Source organism: Mustela putorius, unplaced genomic scaffold (assembly GCF_011764305.1).
Source record: "Mustela putorius furo isolate JIRA1106 unplaced genomic scaffold, ASM1176430v1.1 tig00000596_pilon_pilon_pilon, whole genome shotgun sequence".
NCBI classification, from domain to species: Eukaryota; Metazoa; Chordata; class Mammalia; order Carnivora; family Mustelidae; genus Mustela; species Mustela putorius.
The window spans coordinates 3,382,667-3,402,673 of NW_025421428.1; the positions used below are offsets into that span (position 1 = coordinate 3,382,667).

The 20,007-nt window shown below is 37.0% G+C and overlaps 1 protein-coding gene across 2 annotated transcripts in view; it reads right to left on the minus strand.

Moving 5' to 3' along the window:
- The window catches only part of C5 (complement C5), a 108,710-nt gene that overhangs the window by 42,580 nt on the left and 46,123 nt on the right, over positions 1–20,007 (minus strand). For both annotated transcript variants that reach the window (XM_045082333.1, XM_004775601.2), the window contains 11 exons: positions 17,805–17,990; positions 14,940–15,143; positions 13,291–13,500; positions 13,020–13,169; positions 11,684–11,813; positions 10,229–10,291; positions 8,936–9,133; positions 6,755–6,845; positions 5,250–5,323; positions 4,387–4,526; positions 668–895 (listed from right to left, as the gene is read on the minus strand). In XM_045082333.1, coding sequence (XP_044938268.1) covers positions 668–895; positions 4,387–4,526; positions 5,250–5,323; positions 6,755–6,845; positions 8,936–9,133; positions 10,229–10,291; positions 11,684–11,813; positions 13,020–13,169; positions 13,291–13,500; positions 14,940–15,143; positions 17,805–17,990 — 1,674 coding nt within the window. The remainder of the gene's footprint in view (positions 1–667; positions 896–4,386; positions 4,527–5,249; positions 5,324–6,754; positions 6,846–8,935; positions 9,134–10,228; positions 10,292–11,683; positions 11,814–13,019; positions 13,170–13,290; positions 13,501–14,939; positions 15,144–17,804; positions 17,991–20,007) is intronic.

Genomic DNA, 20,007 nt, shown 5'->3' on the forward strand with positions numbered 1-20,007 from the left:
AAATGAAACATTTTTTAGACTATAAATTCTAAACTATAAATGCCTGGACTGTGTCTTATCTATTGCTGGATCTCCAATACCTGGCACAATGTCTGGCACATAGATTTCAAGACATGCCTTTTGAATGTGTTGGGGGAAAACCTTGGAAGGCTATATATCAAACTGTCAAAGTTGCCTATCTTTGGGTGTGGGAGTTATCAGTGATTTTAATTTTATTCTCTGTAGCTTTTCATTCTTCCATATGTTCTACAATCATGAAGTACCATTGTTTTATTTAAATTTTTAAAACATAATGTCAGACTGAAAGAAAAGTTATAAGAATCATACCAAAAACCTGAGATATCCTCTACTTTGTTTCCCCCAAATGTTAGCATTCTGTTATATTCATATTTATATTGTTTTTCTGTGTTCTTTTTCTGATCCACTTAATGATAAGCTGCTGACAACTTTTTTTCCAGACTGAAAATAGTGTTTGTTACCATTCTTTTTCTTTCTTTTTTAAAATTTTAATTCCATTATAATCGATACACAGTCAGGTGTACAATAGTGATTCAACAATTCCATACACTACTCAGTGCTCACCACGATAAGTATACTCTTAATCCCTTCCACCCATGAAAAAAGTGTTATTAAAAAGAAACAGAAAAAAAAAGCACATTTTTCTTACCACCACTCGTAATGTTTTTACTAAGATTTCTTTTCCAAGTGAAGTCTCCAGTGAAAAGTTGATGTTGTGGAGGCCAGCTTCCAGAGGAAGCACGGTGAAGGACACTGGATGACTGGAGGAAGCTTCTACTCTCTGGGACACACATCTGGAGGGACTGCTGCCCTGGTGGTTGATAGCTGGGCTTCCTGATGTACAGATTTCCTCCACAGCAGACATTTTAACACAGAACTGAAATATAACCAGTGAACCATTATATTAAAACACTTTATGATAAGGAAAGTGTGCCCTGACGTCGTTCGTCTGGATACAAAACTGTCCCTGAGTTTTTACAGGGTTAAATAATCCCTTAGATTCTAAGGCAGAGGAGCAAGCTCATGTTAGATTTTCAGACATACACATACAAGCTACTGTAGAGTTTAGCAACGTGAAGGGATGTCTGCCAAGCTTAGCCCTGGCTCTGAAATGTCTTATCTTCTTTGGATCATTACCTTCTAAATCAGGTGTGAAGTTTCTCAGGTTCTTTGTTCATGTTGTCATGTATCATCTGTTACATGGTCTCTTTACATGCTTGTACCTTAGGCGGTGGGAACCCCAGGCTTGGGCACTTTATGTGTCTTATTCCTCTTTGTATCTTTTAGCTTAGCCTTTGGTATTTAACAAATAATGATTTTAGGAAAGACTGAGAACTCCATCTCTTGGTGTTCAAGGCCCTGCCCAATATGTCCCCACCTTACTTTTCCAATCTTGTCGCTTATTAATTCCCCACTTGTACTCCATTTTACAGCCAGACTTTGGCTCTAGGAAGATCTTGGTTCAAATCTTGGCTCTGCCTCTTACTGTATGATAAAATCAGGTCACATGACCTCTTTAACTACTCATTTTCTCATCTTTGTAATGCAGATAATAATAATAGTACCTACCTACTTTTGGTTAAAAATGAATATTTTTCATCTTCACTCCCAAATCTAGTGAACCGGCAGAATTAAGAACTATATCCCAAAGCATAAAATCATAGGATACAGAATAAATCAAGCAGGTAAACAAGAAAGAGTGCCAACATTCAAGGACTAATTTGAGGAATTTCTCAAAAACAAAGTGCTCCATTTCCCTCTTAATTATCTCTTTGGGAAATACAACAACCTGGGTGGATGGGGCAGGAGTCAAAGAAGCCTACTGGGTTGCCCATTCCCCCAGGAGAAGAGTGGCTTGACAGAATTCCACATAAATTCATTACAAAAATTCCTAATAAGTTGGGAATAGAAAGGAATGTTTAAAACTGAATATCGTCAGTTTTCAAAAATAGAATATCAATTAAATAAGCCTACCGCAGCAGTTCTGTTTTCAGTGATGGCCAAGTAGATCCTGTTGGACACCATTCTGCAAACACAACTATAAGCTCTTGACTACACACACACACACACACACACACACACACACACACAACCTAAAGGTACTAGAAAGTGGAAGAGAAGGGAGCAGCTGGAAGGAAGGAATGATACTGGGTGAGATTCCTGTTGACTACAGTTTTTACCTGAGGGAAGGCCCCAGTAGTGCCCTGATGAGTGCCTAAGGCCCTGGCAGAAACTGCCATCTATGGGCTTGAAGAACCAGGAGACAGAATATTAAACAGCCACCAGAGCTGAAAAGTGAAGGCATTCCAAGTTCAGCATATAAAATTTACTTAAACCTGGCCAACCCTTGAACAACACCCAGCACAGATTCCATGCATCCAAACCAAGGCTAATAGAACAGAACAGAACAGAAATTTCAGGGTTTGGGCTTGAACTCAGACAACTGCCTGCTGAAAAACAAAAAAGAAGAATAGAAGATCTCCACAGGAACTTGATTGACTCCAGAGTCACTATAACATTTCACTAATAAGGTTCATGGTCTAATCCAAAATTACTGGGTAAAAAGAAATAGGTAAATGTGACCTACACTCAAGGAAAGCTAATTAAGAGGGATTAATTCTGAGATATCACAGATGTTCTTGTTTATTTTGATAAGATAAAATGATTGATAATTTAAAAATTAAACAAAATATGGCAGTGCAGTGAGACGTATGGACATTAAAAGCCTGTTGAGTTACAATTGTGTCTTTGCAATTGGCAGCGCCTTGAGCAGCAGCACAAGGCAATGAAAGCACCACATTAGTGGTCTGTGTCACAACTACTCAACTTTGCCACGGATGATACCTATACAGATAAGTGTGGCAGCACACTTTATTTATGGACACTGAAATTTGAATTTCATATAATTTTCATGTGCCATGAAAATTTTTTTCTTTCAATCCTTAAAAAAAAAAAATGTAAAAACCATTCTTAGATTAAAGGCCATAAGGAGGCAGCAAGTCAGTTTGGGTCCATGGCCAATAGCTGGCCACTGATCTAATGAATAAAGCAAAAGGACAAGGAGATGTGAAAGATTCAGCATTGTCGATTTCCCTTACATTAATATATAACTTGAGGACAATATGTATCAAAATCCTCTCATAATTTTAACTAAATCCACAAGCAATTACTAGACACTTAAGAGTCTTAGAGAATTCAAAAACAGGGGCGCCTGGGAGGCTCTGTGGGGTAAAGCCTCTGCCTTCGGCTCAGGTCATGATTTCAGGGTCCTGGGATCAAGCCCCACATCAGGCTCTCTGCTTGGCAGGGAGCCTGCTCCCCCCACCCCTGCCTGCCTCTCTGCCTACTTGTGATCTCTGTCTGTCAAATAAATAAATTTTTAAAATTAAATTTAAAAAAGAATTCAAAAAATTTCAATTTCAACATATCTATATATTTTTGTTGCATCGAATTATGCAACAAAATAGAAAATATTCAAGCATAAAATACATAACATTAGGAAAGAGAAATGGGAATATGTGTTCACAGAGAAGAAGAATTGATATCTAATCTGTTGTTAATAACAGTTTATTTGGGCATTTTAAAATAGAATGTTATGGTATTTAGATTTTGCTGTATACATTTAAAGTTTGTTATAACCAATATTTAAATATTAACATTTTATGGTGAAAAGCTTTAGATCCTAATTAAAAATGTGTCAATGGGGTACATAGTTCACCCCCCAATATTTAGAGCGTAGGTAAGCAAAACTTTTGGAAACCACTAAAATACTCATCTCTTAAGAACGAAATTAGAGCTTTTTAAAAAATATAGTTAGATTTTCAGACTATAGTGAGCTCCCATATAAAGTTTTCAAGGGAAATCAGTCACCCTATTGTATAATACCCTTTAGCTGTGTGCTAACAAAAAGAAGACAAGTTGTCCAACCATGGTTAGAATTTTGATGCTTAACTGACTGAGCCACCCAGGTGGCCCTTGTATTCTTCTTTAAATTGGAGTTATAAGAAAATTTGTCTTGGGGCGCCTGGGTGGCTCAGTGGGTTAAGCCTCTGCTTTCGGCTCAGGTCATGATCTCAGGGTCCTGGGATCGAGTCCTGCATCGGGCTCTCTGCTCAGTGGGGAGCCTGCTTCCTCCTCTCTCTCTGCCTGCCTCTCTGCCTGCTTGTGATCTCTCTCTGTCAAATAAATAAATAAAATATTTAAAAAAAAAAAAAAAAATTTGTCTTAAGTCTTCCTCCTTTCTTTATCCCTTCATTGAGTAAAATTTTTGTTTTTTGTGTATGTGATAATTCCATTAATAGAATTCTTAAAAAATCAGAGAATTCTTTTCTCCCCATTTATTCAAACTTATAATAAATACCTACTTACCCGTATATCAAACATTCTATAGTTGTAAACAGTTCCTTTCAATTGGATCTGCTCCCCTCGTACAACAGAATATGGTATATTCATTTCCAGGAAGACGTCTTTGAACACCCGTGCCTTGAAAGTATCAGCAACACATATACCTTTAGTCCAAAGTGAAAGCAAAATGGAGGCATATTAGGGAATTCTACAATGCCTTAATTAGTACTACTATACCTCACATTTGCTTTGCTTCAAGGAAGAAGGAATATTATATCATGTTCTTCTCTGTACTGTCATGTCCTTGAATTTTCTACTCATTAATGTCTATTTCAGTAATTATTGGTATTAATAGAAAGCTTCATTTGTCTAACAAAGATTTAATTCTACCTAAGGCATGAGAATGTTTATTACCTTAAGTACCAAATTTCTTTTTAGATACTCATTATTGACTCTATTTAATGGGTATAAAATTTTGATTGTGGGAACAAAGAATTTAAGTAAAAAACAAACAAAACCAACTCAAATGTTATTAATAAAATATCTGTACTAAATTGCCACAAAAGGGCATTCACCCAGGAGAGAAGTCATACATTTGCTTCTAACTCTACTCAAACTCCAAGTCATGGAGAAAAAGAAAGGATAATGGGGACTTTACATCAGCATTAAAAAAATGATAGCTAATAGAAGAACAGGAGAAAAAATTAATATGGTCAAAAATATGTGCATATCCAAGTCTTTTTGTAATACATTAAAAAGGATATTTAACAAATGACACCACTTAAGTCCTGGGTGAACTATATAGATTATAACAACAACAAAAAAACTAACTACATTTTGCTAATCAAATCATTCCTTAAATGAGTATATAACTTAAGCTTTCTTACCACTATCTGAAATGCCAACACCTTGAATTTCCCAGGTAGTTAGAGAATCAGGTAACACCAATTGCAGTTGGCTTCTGAAAGTTAAAATGTTAATATTCAAATATAGAGATTAGCCCAATTTACTGCCATTCACTAATAGAATTTTTGCTTCACACTACTTTAGAAGAAAGAAAAAAAGCAGAACAAAATAAAGATATACCAGGAATTAAGGAAAAATCAAGCAAGAAAAATATACTCATTAACTCTCTTATGTGTTGAATGTTTTTAAATATTTCACTTTTATGATGAGAATTCAAATTCAGAAAGATACCTTTGAAACACTACAAATTCAAAACATAAAAAAAAAAATTTATTGTGTGGTATGTTCTAAAATAGGGAAGCAAAGTCATGCATCTTAACATTGCTCCTAACAAAATCAATGTAACTAAAAATTTCTGATTAAGATTAAGCTAATCTATTTATTTATTTCATTCAACAAACTGCTATTGTCCACCAGCTTTGTGTCAGGCATAGCAACAAAGTATATAGCACTTACAAGATAAAATGCTGTTCTCAAGTAGTTTATAGTCTAGTAGAAGAAGCAGTTAAGTAAATAAATTGCAATTCACTGTAATAGTTGTACCAATGAAGCATTTAAAAGGTTCAGAGGCAGTGTGCATTGATTCAACACATTTATTTGAGTGCCTCTACAAGCTGGACATTATGCCAGGTCCTGAATATAAAATTTATCTGAATTTAGTCTTCATCCTGGAAGTATCATTTTAATATGGAAGAGAAGCAGGTAAATAGGCCATTATAATACCATATGTTACATGCAACATGGTTAATTGGGAGAGGTAATTAATCCAGTCACTGGCAGGGTTGGGAGAGTGGTGGGAAGGCTTACCAGAGGAAGTTCTAGCCAAGAAACAATGCCAGTTGAAATGGAGGAAGGACTAGAGGGGACAAGGGTAGGGATGAGGAGACCCATTTGAAGACTGATGCCCGGCTTGGGCCTCGGGGCTTATGCTGCACCTGGAAATAAATGTTTTGAATCCCCAGGAAAGGGTGATGCTCAGGGACTCAGCACTATTCAGCCCTGTTTTCAGTGCCTGGGACAGAGTAGGCATTCCATAAAAATGTATTGAATAATAGGAAAAGAACCTTTCTTCTTATTAATCAATATTTATTTCGTATTATAGGTATTTCAAGATAAAAATGTCTGCTTACTATATTTGATCAGTATAAGTATATTGTTCTCAGTAAAGGCTTACTGAAGTAGAAAGAAATTAAATGGAATAGCACCCTTCCTCACCAAGAGTTCATTAATCTTGTGCTGGAGCTAGCTACTAGAGCAAGCACACATTTAAAAAAGAAAAAAAAAAAGTGAAACAAATAAAACAAAATTTGACCAAATGGTAATAGCATCTTAATCCTTAAACATTGGGAAATAGATAGCTTCCAGATTTTTGGCCATAACATTTGTATTTTCCCACATTTTCCAGAGGAATGTTAAAGTATAATACCTTTTGGAGACTTGATGAACTTCCCATAACCAGCTTTCTGGAAAATAGCTCCTTATTTCTGTCTTGGTTACTGGTAACAGGGTCTTTATATCTGGGAGGGAAAAGTATGTGTGATTATAGAAAAAAACAACATGAATTTTACTTAGGACCAAATTTTAAAGCATGAACATTAAACTATAACTTGAGTAGTTTCTGAAAGGTCAATGAAATATTTTGTTTAGTGATTTCAAAATAGAACTTTAAAGACCTTGGTACTGACAAAACAAATAAAGCATAAAAATATCTTTAATGATTTGTTTCTTAAATTGCTAAATGCTTAGTGTTCCTGAGATTATAAAAGACACTGATCAATCCATAAAGCTATTTGCATTTTTATGATTACAATAATTGTATTTATATTATAAAATAAGGGAGGTTTACCTGAGGGAAATTTATTTATATTTCCCTTAATAAAAATAGACAGAATTTTTGCTTCTGTCCAAGATCACTTATAGGAGTTACTCTTCTGCCTTAAAACACACATACACACTAAAAGCAAACAAACGAACAAACAAAAGCCAAACCAAGCCAAAATCCCTAAAAACGAATCACACCATATAAGGCAATAATTTTCAGACATTACAGCATAAGTGGCCCAGGGCTATGATTCCTGAGAGAATGGAGACAGGCTAGGTGAACCCTAGAATTGTCCAGGTTTACTGTCTGGAGGCAGTTTGCAGGCTGCAGAGCAGGGAGAGAAACTCATGCAGATCCTTGCAGAGTTGCAACACCTGTGGGAGTTTTGGGAGGTCAAATCATCTAGAACAAGGGACAGAGCAGAGTACCAGAGGTGGAAGGGAGTAGCAGAGATTTGGTTCTGTGCAGTAGAAGCAAACCAGATGAAAAATAGAACAAGGAAAACATTCTTAGTAACATTCTAGTACATCCTATGTACTAGAATGAGTAACATTCTAGTACATCCTATGTACTAGAGTGTTTGTGAAAGTGTTTGTTGTAATAAGCAAAAAGCTGAAAACAACTTAAATATATCTAATAACACAGTTTTGACAAATGGCCATAAGAATTTATGTTTACAGAAATATATCTACTTGAATGGATGATATTTAAGACATGCCGTTAAGAGAGACAATCAGATTCTGAAACAGGAGATGTCAGTCTGCTTTTGTTCATTTTGTTTTGACTATACATAAATGAATGGAAGTTCTGAAAGTTCTAAAAACCTATTAGTGAGAGGTCTATAAATTCTGAAGGCATATTTTATGGTTGAAACAGAAAAAGATTTCATCCTCTATATAAGTACGCCTAACCTTGTGCTAGGTTTAGAAATCTTTGGTTGGTTTTGACCAGTATAGGCACGAACAACATTTTTATTGGTTGTACTATCACAGAAACGTCAATTCTAGAACTCAAAGGCATACTGGAGATCATGTAGCTCAAGTTTCTTTCTTGAAAAATGAGGAGATTGAGGCTCAGAGAGGACATATAGTCATTCAAGTTTATAGAATGAGCTGGGTTTAAACTCATCTTGACTCTTGACATGGGTTTGTGAGCTCTGCTCTATACTATATGTACCTCTTTCGACAGCCAAAAACAATAACTGATTTCCTTCTGATGGGCATTTACAAGTCATCCTTTCTAATTTCCACTGTAAATAAAGCATTAAAAACTGCCCTTTTAAAAAAATTTTTTTTATGTTTTTATAAACATATATTTTTATCCCCAGGGGTACAGGTCTGTGAATCGCCAGGTTTACACACTTCATAGCACTCACCAAAGCACATACCCTCCCCAATGTCCATAACCCCACCCCCCTTCTCCCAACTCCCTTCCCCCCAGCAACCCTCAGCTTGCTTTGTGAGATCAAGAGTCACCTATGGTTTGTCTCCCTCCCAATCCCATCCTGTTTCATTTATTCTTCTCCTACCCCCTTAAGCCCCCATGTTGCATCACCACTTCCTCATATCAGGGAGAGCATATGATAGTTGTCTTTCTCTGCTTGACTTATTTCACTAAGCATGATACGCTCTAGTTCCATCCATGCTGTCGCAAATGGCAAGATTTCATTTCTTTTGATGGCTGCATAGTATACACAATGGCCCTTTTTTTTTTTTTTATCAGCACAGAATTACACAAGATGCCCCAACTGGGGCTGAATTCTGATTTTAAAAATGTCAAACTTACGCATTCTTCCCAACTGGATGTCTTTGTGAGACTCTTTGTCACGGATCTGACTGGCGATGATGCAACAATCCTTGAAAATCTTGATGCATCTGGGGCCTATCTTAATCCGGGCAGCGCGCCGCTCACAGGTCTCATCATAGTTAAGATGGGCTCCGTCATAGCAACATTTCCTCAGTATGGCATGTTTATGTTTAGCAGCTGCAATGGTAATGATGCAAACGTCCTTGATTATGCATGGAGTCATAACACCTCTGGCTCAGGAGGGACCTTGAGAGGTACTTGGTTCTACTGCCACAGGATCCCCCTGCCCCACAAGAGGCATGGCTAGGTGAATGACCAGGTGTTCTGGGATGGCTGCTCTAGGAATGGGGAGAATGTGGCCCCAGCAGGTAGATCATTCTCATTCACACTAAATGGTTAGAGAGCTTCTGGCGACTACGCTTAATACTAACTGTTGAAACAGGCACCTTGGGTTCAGTACACTTTGAGCAAAATAAGTTAACTGAGAAGCCTTCAAATATTTCAAGATAGCTATCAGTGCTATACAAGTGTTTCCTTCTTGAAGTTACAGATCCTATTTTAAAAACTTTTTCTTATGTGATGTGATTTGTAGACCATCACTAGTGGCATCATCGTTTATGAGAAGTGCTCTAATTACTCAGTGTCTTCCTTTTAATATCATTAGAACTTAGAACAAAGGTTAAAATTAAAATAACTCACATATGAATGGGGGAAGGAATTATTATTACTTGAAGCATGATTATTAGTTGAACTCGGGTGACTGACTTCCAGTTCAACGTTCTTCCTATTTTAACATTGCCAATGATCATATTTCTATTTAAATATTTGTTTACAAATAATTTCTATTAGACTAATTTCCCAAAGAACAATCCAAAATACTACTCGCTGTTAAATCTAGAATATAAGAAATAGGTTTCCAGGTACATTCCAAAGATAATCAAATCATGGATTTTGTCAGAATAAAATGGAAGAATATAATTCTAGTTGTTGAATGAAGTCTGTAGAAAGGAAATGTTTGTAACATATAAAAGTTAATCTTTTAGATTTTAGAAACAGAAATAATACTTATTTTCTTCCTATTGAAACTATAGCAAATGAAGTATTAGATTTATTTGGTTTAATCTTTCTGAAGAGGTAAGCTAGACATCTGTACATAACTTTATTTTCATCTATTCTATTTAGATTAAGGAAAATTACATAATAATTAGTTCTTTATAGCTTTTGAATAATAGGATCATAACCTTTTCACAATCACATGAAATTTTAGAGTACCTTCCTCTTCTATTTTCTTTTGCAGCATTCGTTTTGGCCTGATAATATCTTCACAAGGCTTATCTGTTAAAAAAAAAAAAAGGGAGGGGGGAAGGAGATAAAATCTCAAGAAAATTCCATGAAGTTATTCAAGTACATAAAACATTCACAAGTCATTCATTTTATTCATGAGAGCCTGTTTTCAACTAGGTACGGTGTACCACACATCTTTTTTTTTTTTTAATTTTTTTATATAAACATATATTTTTATCCCCAGGGGTACAGGTCTGTGAATCACCAGGTTTACACACTTCACAGCACTCACCAAATCACATACCCTCCCCAATGTCCATAATCCCACCCCCTTCTCCCAAACCCCCTGCCCCCGGCAACCCTCAGTTTGTTTTGTGAGATTAAGAGTCACTTATGGTTTGTCTCCCTCCCAATCCCATCTTGTTTCACAATAGCCAAACTATGGAAAGAACCTAGATGTACCACACATCTTAATATGTATTGTTTTATCTTGGAGGAGCTCACAATCAAGGGTCATCTATAGAGTTTGACTTGTTTGATTTGAGTTTGGTTTTAAATCCTGCAATGTTTTTGATCCACTGATTACAGAGAAATATCCAAGCATTTAAAGTAAGCAAAGTTTTTGTTGGGTACGCTATTTTTATTATTTGTTCTTTGTGCTATAATATTATGGATAATAGGTCAAATATAATTATGAGCAATTCTAAAGCCACAGAAAGACCATGATTAAGACGCAGTCCTTGTCCTTAAAGGGCTCACAGTGCAGTGGCTGAGACAAGATACATAACCGCACGCAAGAATGTGCCATGATGCGTTACGTACTGCTGCTGTGTTGCTTGTAAACAGAGCTGGTCCCTACAGTATTCTCCTGTGAAAGAAGGAGGGAATGATCAGTTCTGCGTGGGGAAGAGGCCTGATAAGAGGAGGTGATTCTTTCGCCAGCTTCTTCAGACCAATATAAGGGAAATTATATTTCCTTATATATAATTAAGGATATATATAATTAAGTGAGTGGCACTATACTATGGTACTCCTTTAGGCCTTTCCCCTCAGGAAGGTTTTCCACAGTAGGATATCACTATTTCCTGATGGGGAAAGGCCTAAAGATATACAAAAGTATAGTGCCACCCAAAAGGCCACCAAGCATAGTACCACCATACTTGGTTCTGGACAGCTTAAATGCAAGGTAGGATAGATCAAGATGAAAGATAGCTGGAGAGAGCTGGGGAAAAGATCATGGAAGACTCTGAGAACTACACTGGAAACTGTACTTTATCTTAATGGTCAGTAAAACATTTTGTACTGGGAAGTTATGTAGTCATGTCTCTCTAAGATCCTCGTAGGGAATATTATGGAAGAGAATTACATAAACGATGTCCAGGAAGAAAATGTAAATTTCAGTAATCAATTTGAAGAGCAAACAAAAAATGCTAAACATTTTACCATTTTCTTGGGTGTCATCTGCATTTGCGTTGGTGAGGAAGGTGAGTCCAGCTAAATGGAAAACATCTGCATTGTTCTGGCCACCACCTGCTCCACAGCCCAGGTCACTTGCCTCTAAGGTTTGAAACACCTGTCCAAAGGTTATGAGCTAATTTAATAATTCTTAGGAATTCACTAAAGGCAACATGCTAAGTCTATTTAGATGTATAAATCATTCCTCTGAAGTTGTCACATGGTTATAACAAATCAGATCACTCATTTGTCAAATGGTCAAAGACCAAAGTTCCCAACTTCATTACTTTAGTTTGATCTTTCATATTTGTCAACACATACTTACTGAAAATTAAAACAAGAACTAAGGTCTAAGTTTTGGTGAGAGTTGTTTTGTGCATAGAATGCAGAGTTTCAATATAACATAAATAATACATAAATAAATAAGTACATGGATTAGTGAATTACCAGACAAAATAATTCTTCAGTTGCTAAAGAAAAAAAAGGAGCACGACCTCTTATGTTTTGGGGAGAGAGACTCTGGGTTCTACATGGGTGACAACTTGTTCAGAGAAGCTTATTCCAGTTTTAATTTTGATCCCCAATTTTTTTCTTTTCTGTTTTTAACTGTACAGTTTTTTCTTTCTAATTCAAAGAGATTCAAGCCTAGATAATAGTAGCAGGGCCTAAGGGAGATACATGGGAATTTAAGGAAATTGAATAATTTTTACATTCTTTTGTGCCACAGATTTTAAAGGGAGTAAAAAAAAAAAAAAAGTAGGCTGCCAGGGGCGCCTGGGTTGCTCAGTCATTAAGTGTCTGCCTTAGGCTCAGGTCATGATCTCAGGGTCCTGGGATTAAGCCCGCATCGGGCTCCCTCCTCAGTGGGGGGAACCTGCTTCTCCCTCTCCCTCTGCCTGCCGCTCTACCTACTTGTGCTCTTTCTCTATCTCTCTGTCAAATAAGTAAATAAAATGTTAGAAAAAAAAAAGTAGGCTGCCTATCCAGGCTTCTCTTGCACTGCTACTATAAAGTCCCCAGCTCTTCTATGTCAAAATTCTCCCAATCGATGGCACTTTTGTCCCATGAATATAATTGCCATCATGGTCATATGTTTTTAAAGTGCTTAACTCTATGTTTGGAAAAACAAAAAAGGATAAATCTATGCTTTAGGAACTGACAAGGAGATGGCTTAACTTTCTAAGAACCACTGTTTTGAGTATATTACAGAAAAGCAGGCCTGGTCTTTCCGTAATTTTTCCCCACAACCTACCCTAGGGCCATACTTTGTGAAGCATTGCATAGTCACCCATGCACCAGCAACCAAGGCCAAGCACTACTTAACTCTTTCCAGAGGCTTCTTGGCTCTCCTTTGGACTCCATATATAGCACGGTCCACTGCTGATAGAGCCACCCAGGAATTTGACTCTGTTGCCATATCAAGAGATACATGTTGGCCTGGAGAATATGCACCTGCTTTTGGAGAGAGATGAACCTAAAAGATCATTTGAAAAAGAAAAGTTCATTTGCGTGAGACAAACCTTCACAAGTAGTTACATTTACAGTCTCCTTTACACAGAAGAAAATTTGATAGTGACTCACAATTTGTGACTCACCTGCAGTTGGTTGCCACACTTTTCTTCAATATTCAACCAGACGGAGTCGGACACTAACTCTGCTGTCTGCTCTCCTGTGACAATGTAATAGACCAGGAGACGAGCAGAAGGAACCATGTCTTGTGTCACTGGAATGTTTATGTTTTGGTAAGTTGAATCTAGAAGTTTCTCCCTTGTGCCAAAGTGAACAATTTTGCCCCTGGATAAAATCTAAAAATAAAACAGCAGTAGTAACTATTAAAAACAAAGTATTTGCTTCAGGATGGAGCTTGGAACTGGAGCAGAAATTACATTAAAGAAAAAGAAAGTTAACAAGCATAAGCCCATTATGTGTCAGGACCTTTTATGTTTACTTAATTCCTTTCTTTCTGTGAAAGGAGGAGGGAATGATCAGTTCTGCATGGGGAAGAGGCCTGATAAGAGGAGGTGATTCTTTCACCAGCTTCTTCAGACCAATATAAGGGAAATTATATTTCCTTATATATAATTAAGGATATATATAATTAAGTGAGTGGCACTATATCAGGGCATGAATATTACCCCAATTGTGCAGAGAGATAAAGAGACTGGAGCTCAGAAATTAACTAAATGTCATACTGATTTTGCTCAAAATCACATAACTAGGAAATCAGAGAGCTAATATTTAACCCCAAATCTATGTAAAGTCAGCACACTGTTGCTAAAATCTCTTTCATTTTATTGATAAAAAAAAAAATTGATGAGTAAGAGGAGTACATATTATTTAGGAATTAAGTTTTAAAGCCAGAGATTAGGTTCTAAACTGGAGGCATATGGTTTAAAAAAAAAAAAAAGGTTACAATTGAAGCCAAAATGTCCTCAAAGGTCGCTTAAATTGTCCTTGGACAGCAGGACTTCATACATGGTTTTGTTACACAGTCCCTATACAGGTCCCATAACTCTTCATCAGTCACTATGACATCTGTGCTCCTCATTTATTTTTTAATTTCTTCCTCAAAAATGTTGAAAAAGCCTTCACCATCTGTTTGACCTGGCCATCAGAATAACACATCCCATTTCTTTGACAATTGTTAGGAAGCCCTTAACCTTTTTCTTACCTTCTGTCCTACCTTCCTACCTTCAGCCTTGATTTGTTACTGTTGTTTAATATAAGCAAAGTAATAGGGATGCTGCTGAACTATAGAATTGGAGTAGGAATCATATGACTCAACTCTTAAGAGCAGGATTTGGGGCCCCCTTGTATGCCAATGAAAAGTACATATTAGAAATAGGTCTAGGCATGTATCTTTGTGGCCATGAACTAGGGCAGAAGTAACGTGAGAACTTAACCAGGCTCTCTCTACAGAGTAATTAGTCTCTCCTTAGTGAAAGGCATATCAGACAAGGAGTCAGAGGTGCCCAGTTCAAATCGAAATCTTCCTTTTCCAAGCTGAGTGACCACAGTAAACCTCTTAACCCGTCTGTTCCTCAGTTTCATCATCTAGGAAATGGTCATGAAATCATGGCTCATCTCAGAGGTTTTTGAAAAACTGATTATCAAATTTGATTATGTTCCTGGAAGTGCTTTGTAAAAACAAATGTGAGGGATCATTCTCATGTTCCTCTGTTAACAAAGAGAGATATTCAGGTAGGGGCATAGACAGATGTAAATCTATCATTACTGTACTTACCAAGTAATTATAGTGAGCTATTTTGTCAATGTATGGACTTCTGGGGGTAACAATAATATTCAGATATCCTCCCACTTGCAAAGCTTTATAGTTGTCAATCCAGTCAATATAAAGGTAACTTTGGCTAAGAGATGAATATGTTACTGCTTGATAATCTCTGCTGGCCTGATTTTCTTCTGGAAGGTCTGGGTCATCAGTCCTGACCTGAAAAGGAAAATTTCAAGAAGATATGTGGACTGTAACGAAATATTTTCTATGAAAAATACCTTTTAAATTTCTTTCTTTGCCTTATAAATTTCTACATTTCACAACACCAATGCTAAAGGAAAAAAAGACTCCATTACTTCACTGTTTGTACAGCTGTGGTATCAAGTAACTTTACCAGACTCCGGACAATAATTGGAATAATCTGGGATTATGAGCTATAGTAGGAACGTCTGGTGAAGTGAAGAGGGAGAGATGCTCCCAGAAAAAATATTAGCACCCTTCCTGAAACGTCATGGCAATCTGGGGACTCCTCTTCTTATGGGTTGGCAGGGTAAGAGAAGGGTAGTTGTAGGAAGACCTTGAGGACTGGGGACAAGAGTTGTAAATGAACATCACACAGACTCTCTGGTCCAGTTTTAATGTGAAGTGGTGGCACAGAGGTGTATTTATAAATATGGAATAGGGCAGGAATGATATCTTGGCAGCAGTGTCTACTTTTGACAACAAAAGTGGTACTAGCTCATGCTCTGGAGTGAGATAGGCATTGATTTGCCTCCCAGGGCCTCCATTTGTTAACTCTGGAGAAGTTATTTAATCACAAGAGAGGTTACTAGTCCCCTCTCTTTCCCCAGATGCAAAATAACAGAGTATGTTCTCTAACTCATGGAGCTAACTGGGTGGTAAATGTGTTCTACACAAATCTCTCAATATTCCATAAGTGCTCAGCAGATGACAGTGAATGCGTGCGTGCTGCAGTCATTGATGTGCATTATCAACTTACTCATTTTTTATTTGGGATTGGGAACTTAAGCTGGGAATTTGCTGGGAGAGAAGCCTATTAACTGAGCTCGAAGTTAGAGTGGTTTATGCAGCTAGGAAAAAAGGAGGCTTCTGGGCATAAAAACAGACACATAGACCAGAGGAACAGAGTAGAGAGCCCAGATATGTACCCGCAACTCTATGGTCAAATAATCTTCGACAAAACAGGAAAAAATATACAGTGGAAAAAAGACACTCTCTTCAATAAATGGTGCTGGGAAAACTGGACAGCTATATGTAGAAGAATGAAACTTGACCATTCTCTTACACCATACACAAAGATAAACTCAAAATGGATAAAAGACCTCAACGTGAGACAGGAATCCATCAGAATCCTAGAGGAGAACATAGGCAGTAACCTCTTCGATATCAGCCACAGCAACTTCTTTCAAGATATGTCTCCAAAGGCAAAGGAAAGAAAAGCGAAGATGAACTTTTGGGACTTCATCAAGATCAAAAGCTTCTGCACAGCAAAGGAAACAGTCAACAAAACAAAGAGGCAACCCACTGAATGGGAGAAGAAATTTGCAAAGGACAGTGCAGACAAAAGGTTGATATCCAGGATCTATAAAGAACTCCTCAAACTCAACACACACAAAACAGACAATCATATTAAAAAATGGGCAGAAGATATGAACAGATACTTCTCCAATGAAGACATACAAATGGCTATCAGACACATGAAAAAATGTTCTTCATCACTAGCCATCAGGGAGATTCAAATTAAAACCACATTGAGATACCACCTTATACCAGTTAGAATGGCCAAAATTAGCAAGACAGGAAACAACATGTGTTGGAGGAGATGTGGAGAAAGGGGAACCCTCTTACACTGTTGGTGGGAATGCAAGTTGGTGCAGCCACTTTGGAAAACAGTGTGGAAATTCCTCAAGAAATTAAAAATAGAGCTTCCCTATGACTCTGCAATTGCACTACGGGGTATTTACCCCAAAGATACAGATGGAGTGAAAAGAAGGGCCATCTGTACCCCAGCGTTTATAGCAGCAATGGCCACGATTGCCAAACTGTGGAAAGAACCAAGATGCCCTTCAACGGGCAAATGGATAAGGAAGATGTGGTCCATATACACTATGGAGTATTATGCCTCCATCAGAAAGGATGAATACCCAACTTTTGTAGCAACATGGACAGGACTGGAAGAGATTATGCTGAGTGAAATAAGTCAGCAGAGAGAGAATCAATTATCATATGATTTCACTTATTTGTGGAGCATAAGAAATAGCATGGAGGACAAGGGGAGATGGAGAGGAGAAGGGAGTTGAGGGAAATTGGAAGGGGAGGTGAACCATGAGAGACTATGGACTCTGAAAAACAATCTGAGGGTTTTGAAGGGAAGAGGGGTGGGACACTGGGGGAACCAGGTGGTGGGTATTAGAGAGGGCATGGGTGGCATGGAGCACTGGGTGTGGTGCAAAAACAATGAATACTGTTATGCTGAAAAAAAAAAAAAAAAAAGGAGATTTCTCTGTTTGACCCTTTTGTGTCCCCGAAAAAAGATAAAAAGTCCAGGTGAAGGGGAGAATATTTCTACCACTGGCTTCCACTGATGTACCTATTCTGAAGCTTCTAGATTCTAATGAAGACTTACTAACATAAGAGAAAATAATTCCCCACTGAAAAGCGATAGATCAATCTTCCTCAAGGACCATTCAATGGATTATCATATTGTCTCTGGTTCTTATGTTTTTGCATGCAAAATTGTGAATCTGTTCTCTGGACTCACATTTAAAATCTGCCACATCTGTTGGGCACTCTAGCCAAAACACATAGTCAAAAGCACACGCTGTCCTAGAAATTCAACAGGAGAATTCAGCTTACGTTAAACTCGAGCACCGTTGCTCCAGATGGAAGATTAAGCACAAATGATGCTACTCCATTACTGGAACGTGTTACTTCTTTCTTTGGCTCCAAGTCAGACATCTCTTGGTTTACATCAAAGGTGTGTGCACTCAGAGTCACCGGGACCCCTCCTACCACCTGGTCCAGCGAATCCTTAACCTGCACCTGTTTGTCAGAATAGTCCAAATCCATTTCAGCGCTCATCACTACTTTTTAAAAAAGCAGAACAATTCTGAAATAATTTTTATTCTTCCCCACAAAAGTATGAATCATTCATGTTTACTTTAGTAAAGAGAAGCATATTCTTAGCTTGGAGGAAGGTTTGGTTCTATTTAGTTACGTCATTTTCTAATGGATTCCCTGTATGTCAAGCAGACTCAGGACATAAATATCTTTCTACTAAATCTATTAAGTAGATGTGATAAGATCTTCCGCTACCTAACTTCTGTGACTCTTCAGTGTGTTTAGAACCGGATAAAGGAGAAAAACAAGGCAATCACATTTGGGAATCATTTTCTTAGACACGACAAACAATAAATTCATCTTTTTTTTTCTCCTAACCTCTCTCTACCTCTCATTGCCATCCATATGGCCACACATAATTTCAACAAAGATATGCTTTATGTTATTTTATTTTTTATATGTGATAGAAAATATAGAAAATATTTTAAAATAATATAGATATATTCAATATAATACTATTATATTTGTGGCATTTTATTATATATTATTATGTATTATCATATGTCCCCTATAATAACATATATTGTAACATATTTATACTAATGAAAGAAGCTACAAGCATGTCCAAAGCTTGCCTTAGCTTGGCAAATCTTTTCTTCTTAAAAGCCAGTGGCCAGGGTGCCTGGGTGGCTCAGTGGGTTAAGCTGCTGCCTTCAGCTCAGGTCATGACCTCAGGGTCCTGGGATCAAGTGCCACATCGGGCTCTCTGCTCAGCAGGGAGCCTGCTTCCCTCTCTCTCTCTCTGCCTGCCTCTTTGCCTACTTGTGATCTCTCTCTCTGTCAAATAAATAAATAAATAAAATCTTAAAAAAAAAAAAAAAGCCAGTGGCCATTTAAGTCACTCTCTTAAGACAGTAAGTATTAAGTACATTTTAATTACACCAAAGTTGATTTTCAAAAGCAAAACATTTTAAAAATTAATTTATTTTATTAAATAGATCAGATAATTTGCCATCATAAAGAGAGAGTCTGAGGCTAAAAGTACAAATAAAGTAATATTTACATCTTTATCATTAGACATCACGTGGAGAATGCCCTTATCATAAAATGTACTTTTAACCTCACTCATTAGTCTCCTAAAATTCATCATAAAAAAGCAGACATCAATTTAAAGTTAATAAAACACATTTTACTCTAAAGATATATAATAGTTGTTAAAAGCAACACATTTTTAAAGAATAAAAAAATAAAACACTCTGTTCTAGCTTCCTAAGTTAAAGTAGGGAACAAAAATTTCCATCTTAAAAATATAATATAACATGTATTACATATAACAAAATATATGGCAGTAAATAAAATATAATTAGAAAGTCAAATGAATGTATTACACTATACTGTGAGCATTTTATAAAAGGAAAAGGGGAGGGAGGTGAGAAAATATTAAAAGGGAAGGAGGATGAAGAAGAAAAAAAAGACAGAGAACAGAGAGAACAGACAGGCAAGGACCCAGGGAGCCAAAATGGAAAGAATGGAGAATGGTACGGATAGAGGACATGAGACAGAGTTACTGCCAAGGACCACAGAGGCAGACTGAAAAGCACAGGAAGGCAAACAAAGATGACACCGGAAGTAAAAAAATGGTGAGAGAAAGGGGTTTTATTTTCAAGGAATGATATTCCTGTTTTAAGACTTCTGAAGAATATGTCACCAAATAATTTTAAATGTTAATGCTTTTTTAAAACTACAGACTTACGGTGTTTTATTTACATATAATTTAATGCAATGCTTTTTAAGGGAATGCCTAAAGGTTGCTCTAAGCATTGAAATCACTCCTGAGGCTGAAGCTGGCCTGCATTTTCCTACCTCCCCTCTACATTCACAACCAATCCCCGCTCACAGGTGAGTTTTCTCTATGATTCCCTCTTCCAGCATCCCTTCCCTGTTTGACACCCTAAGGGTTTTTGTAAACAGAAAAAGATAACTATATTTAGCAATATTC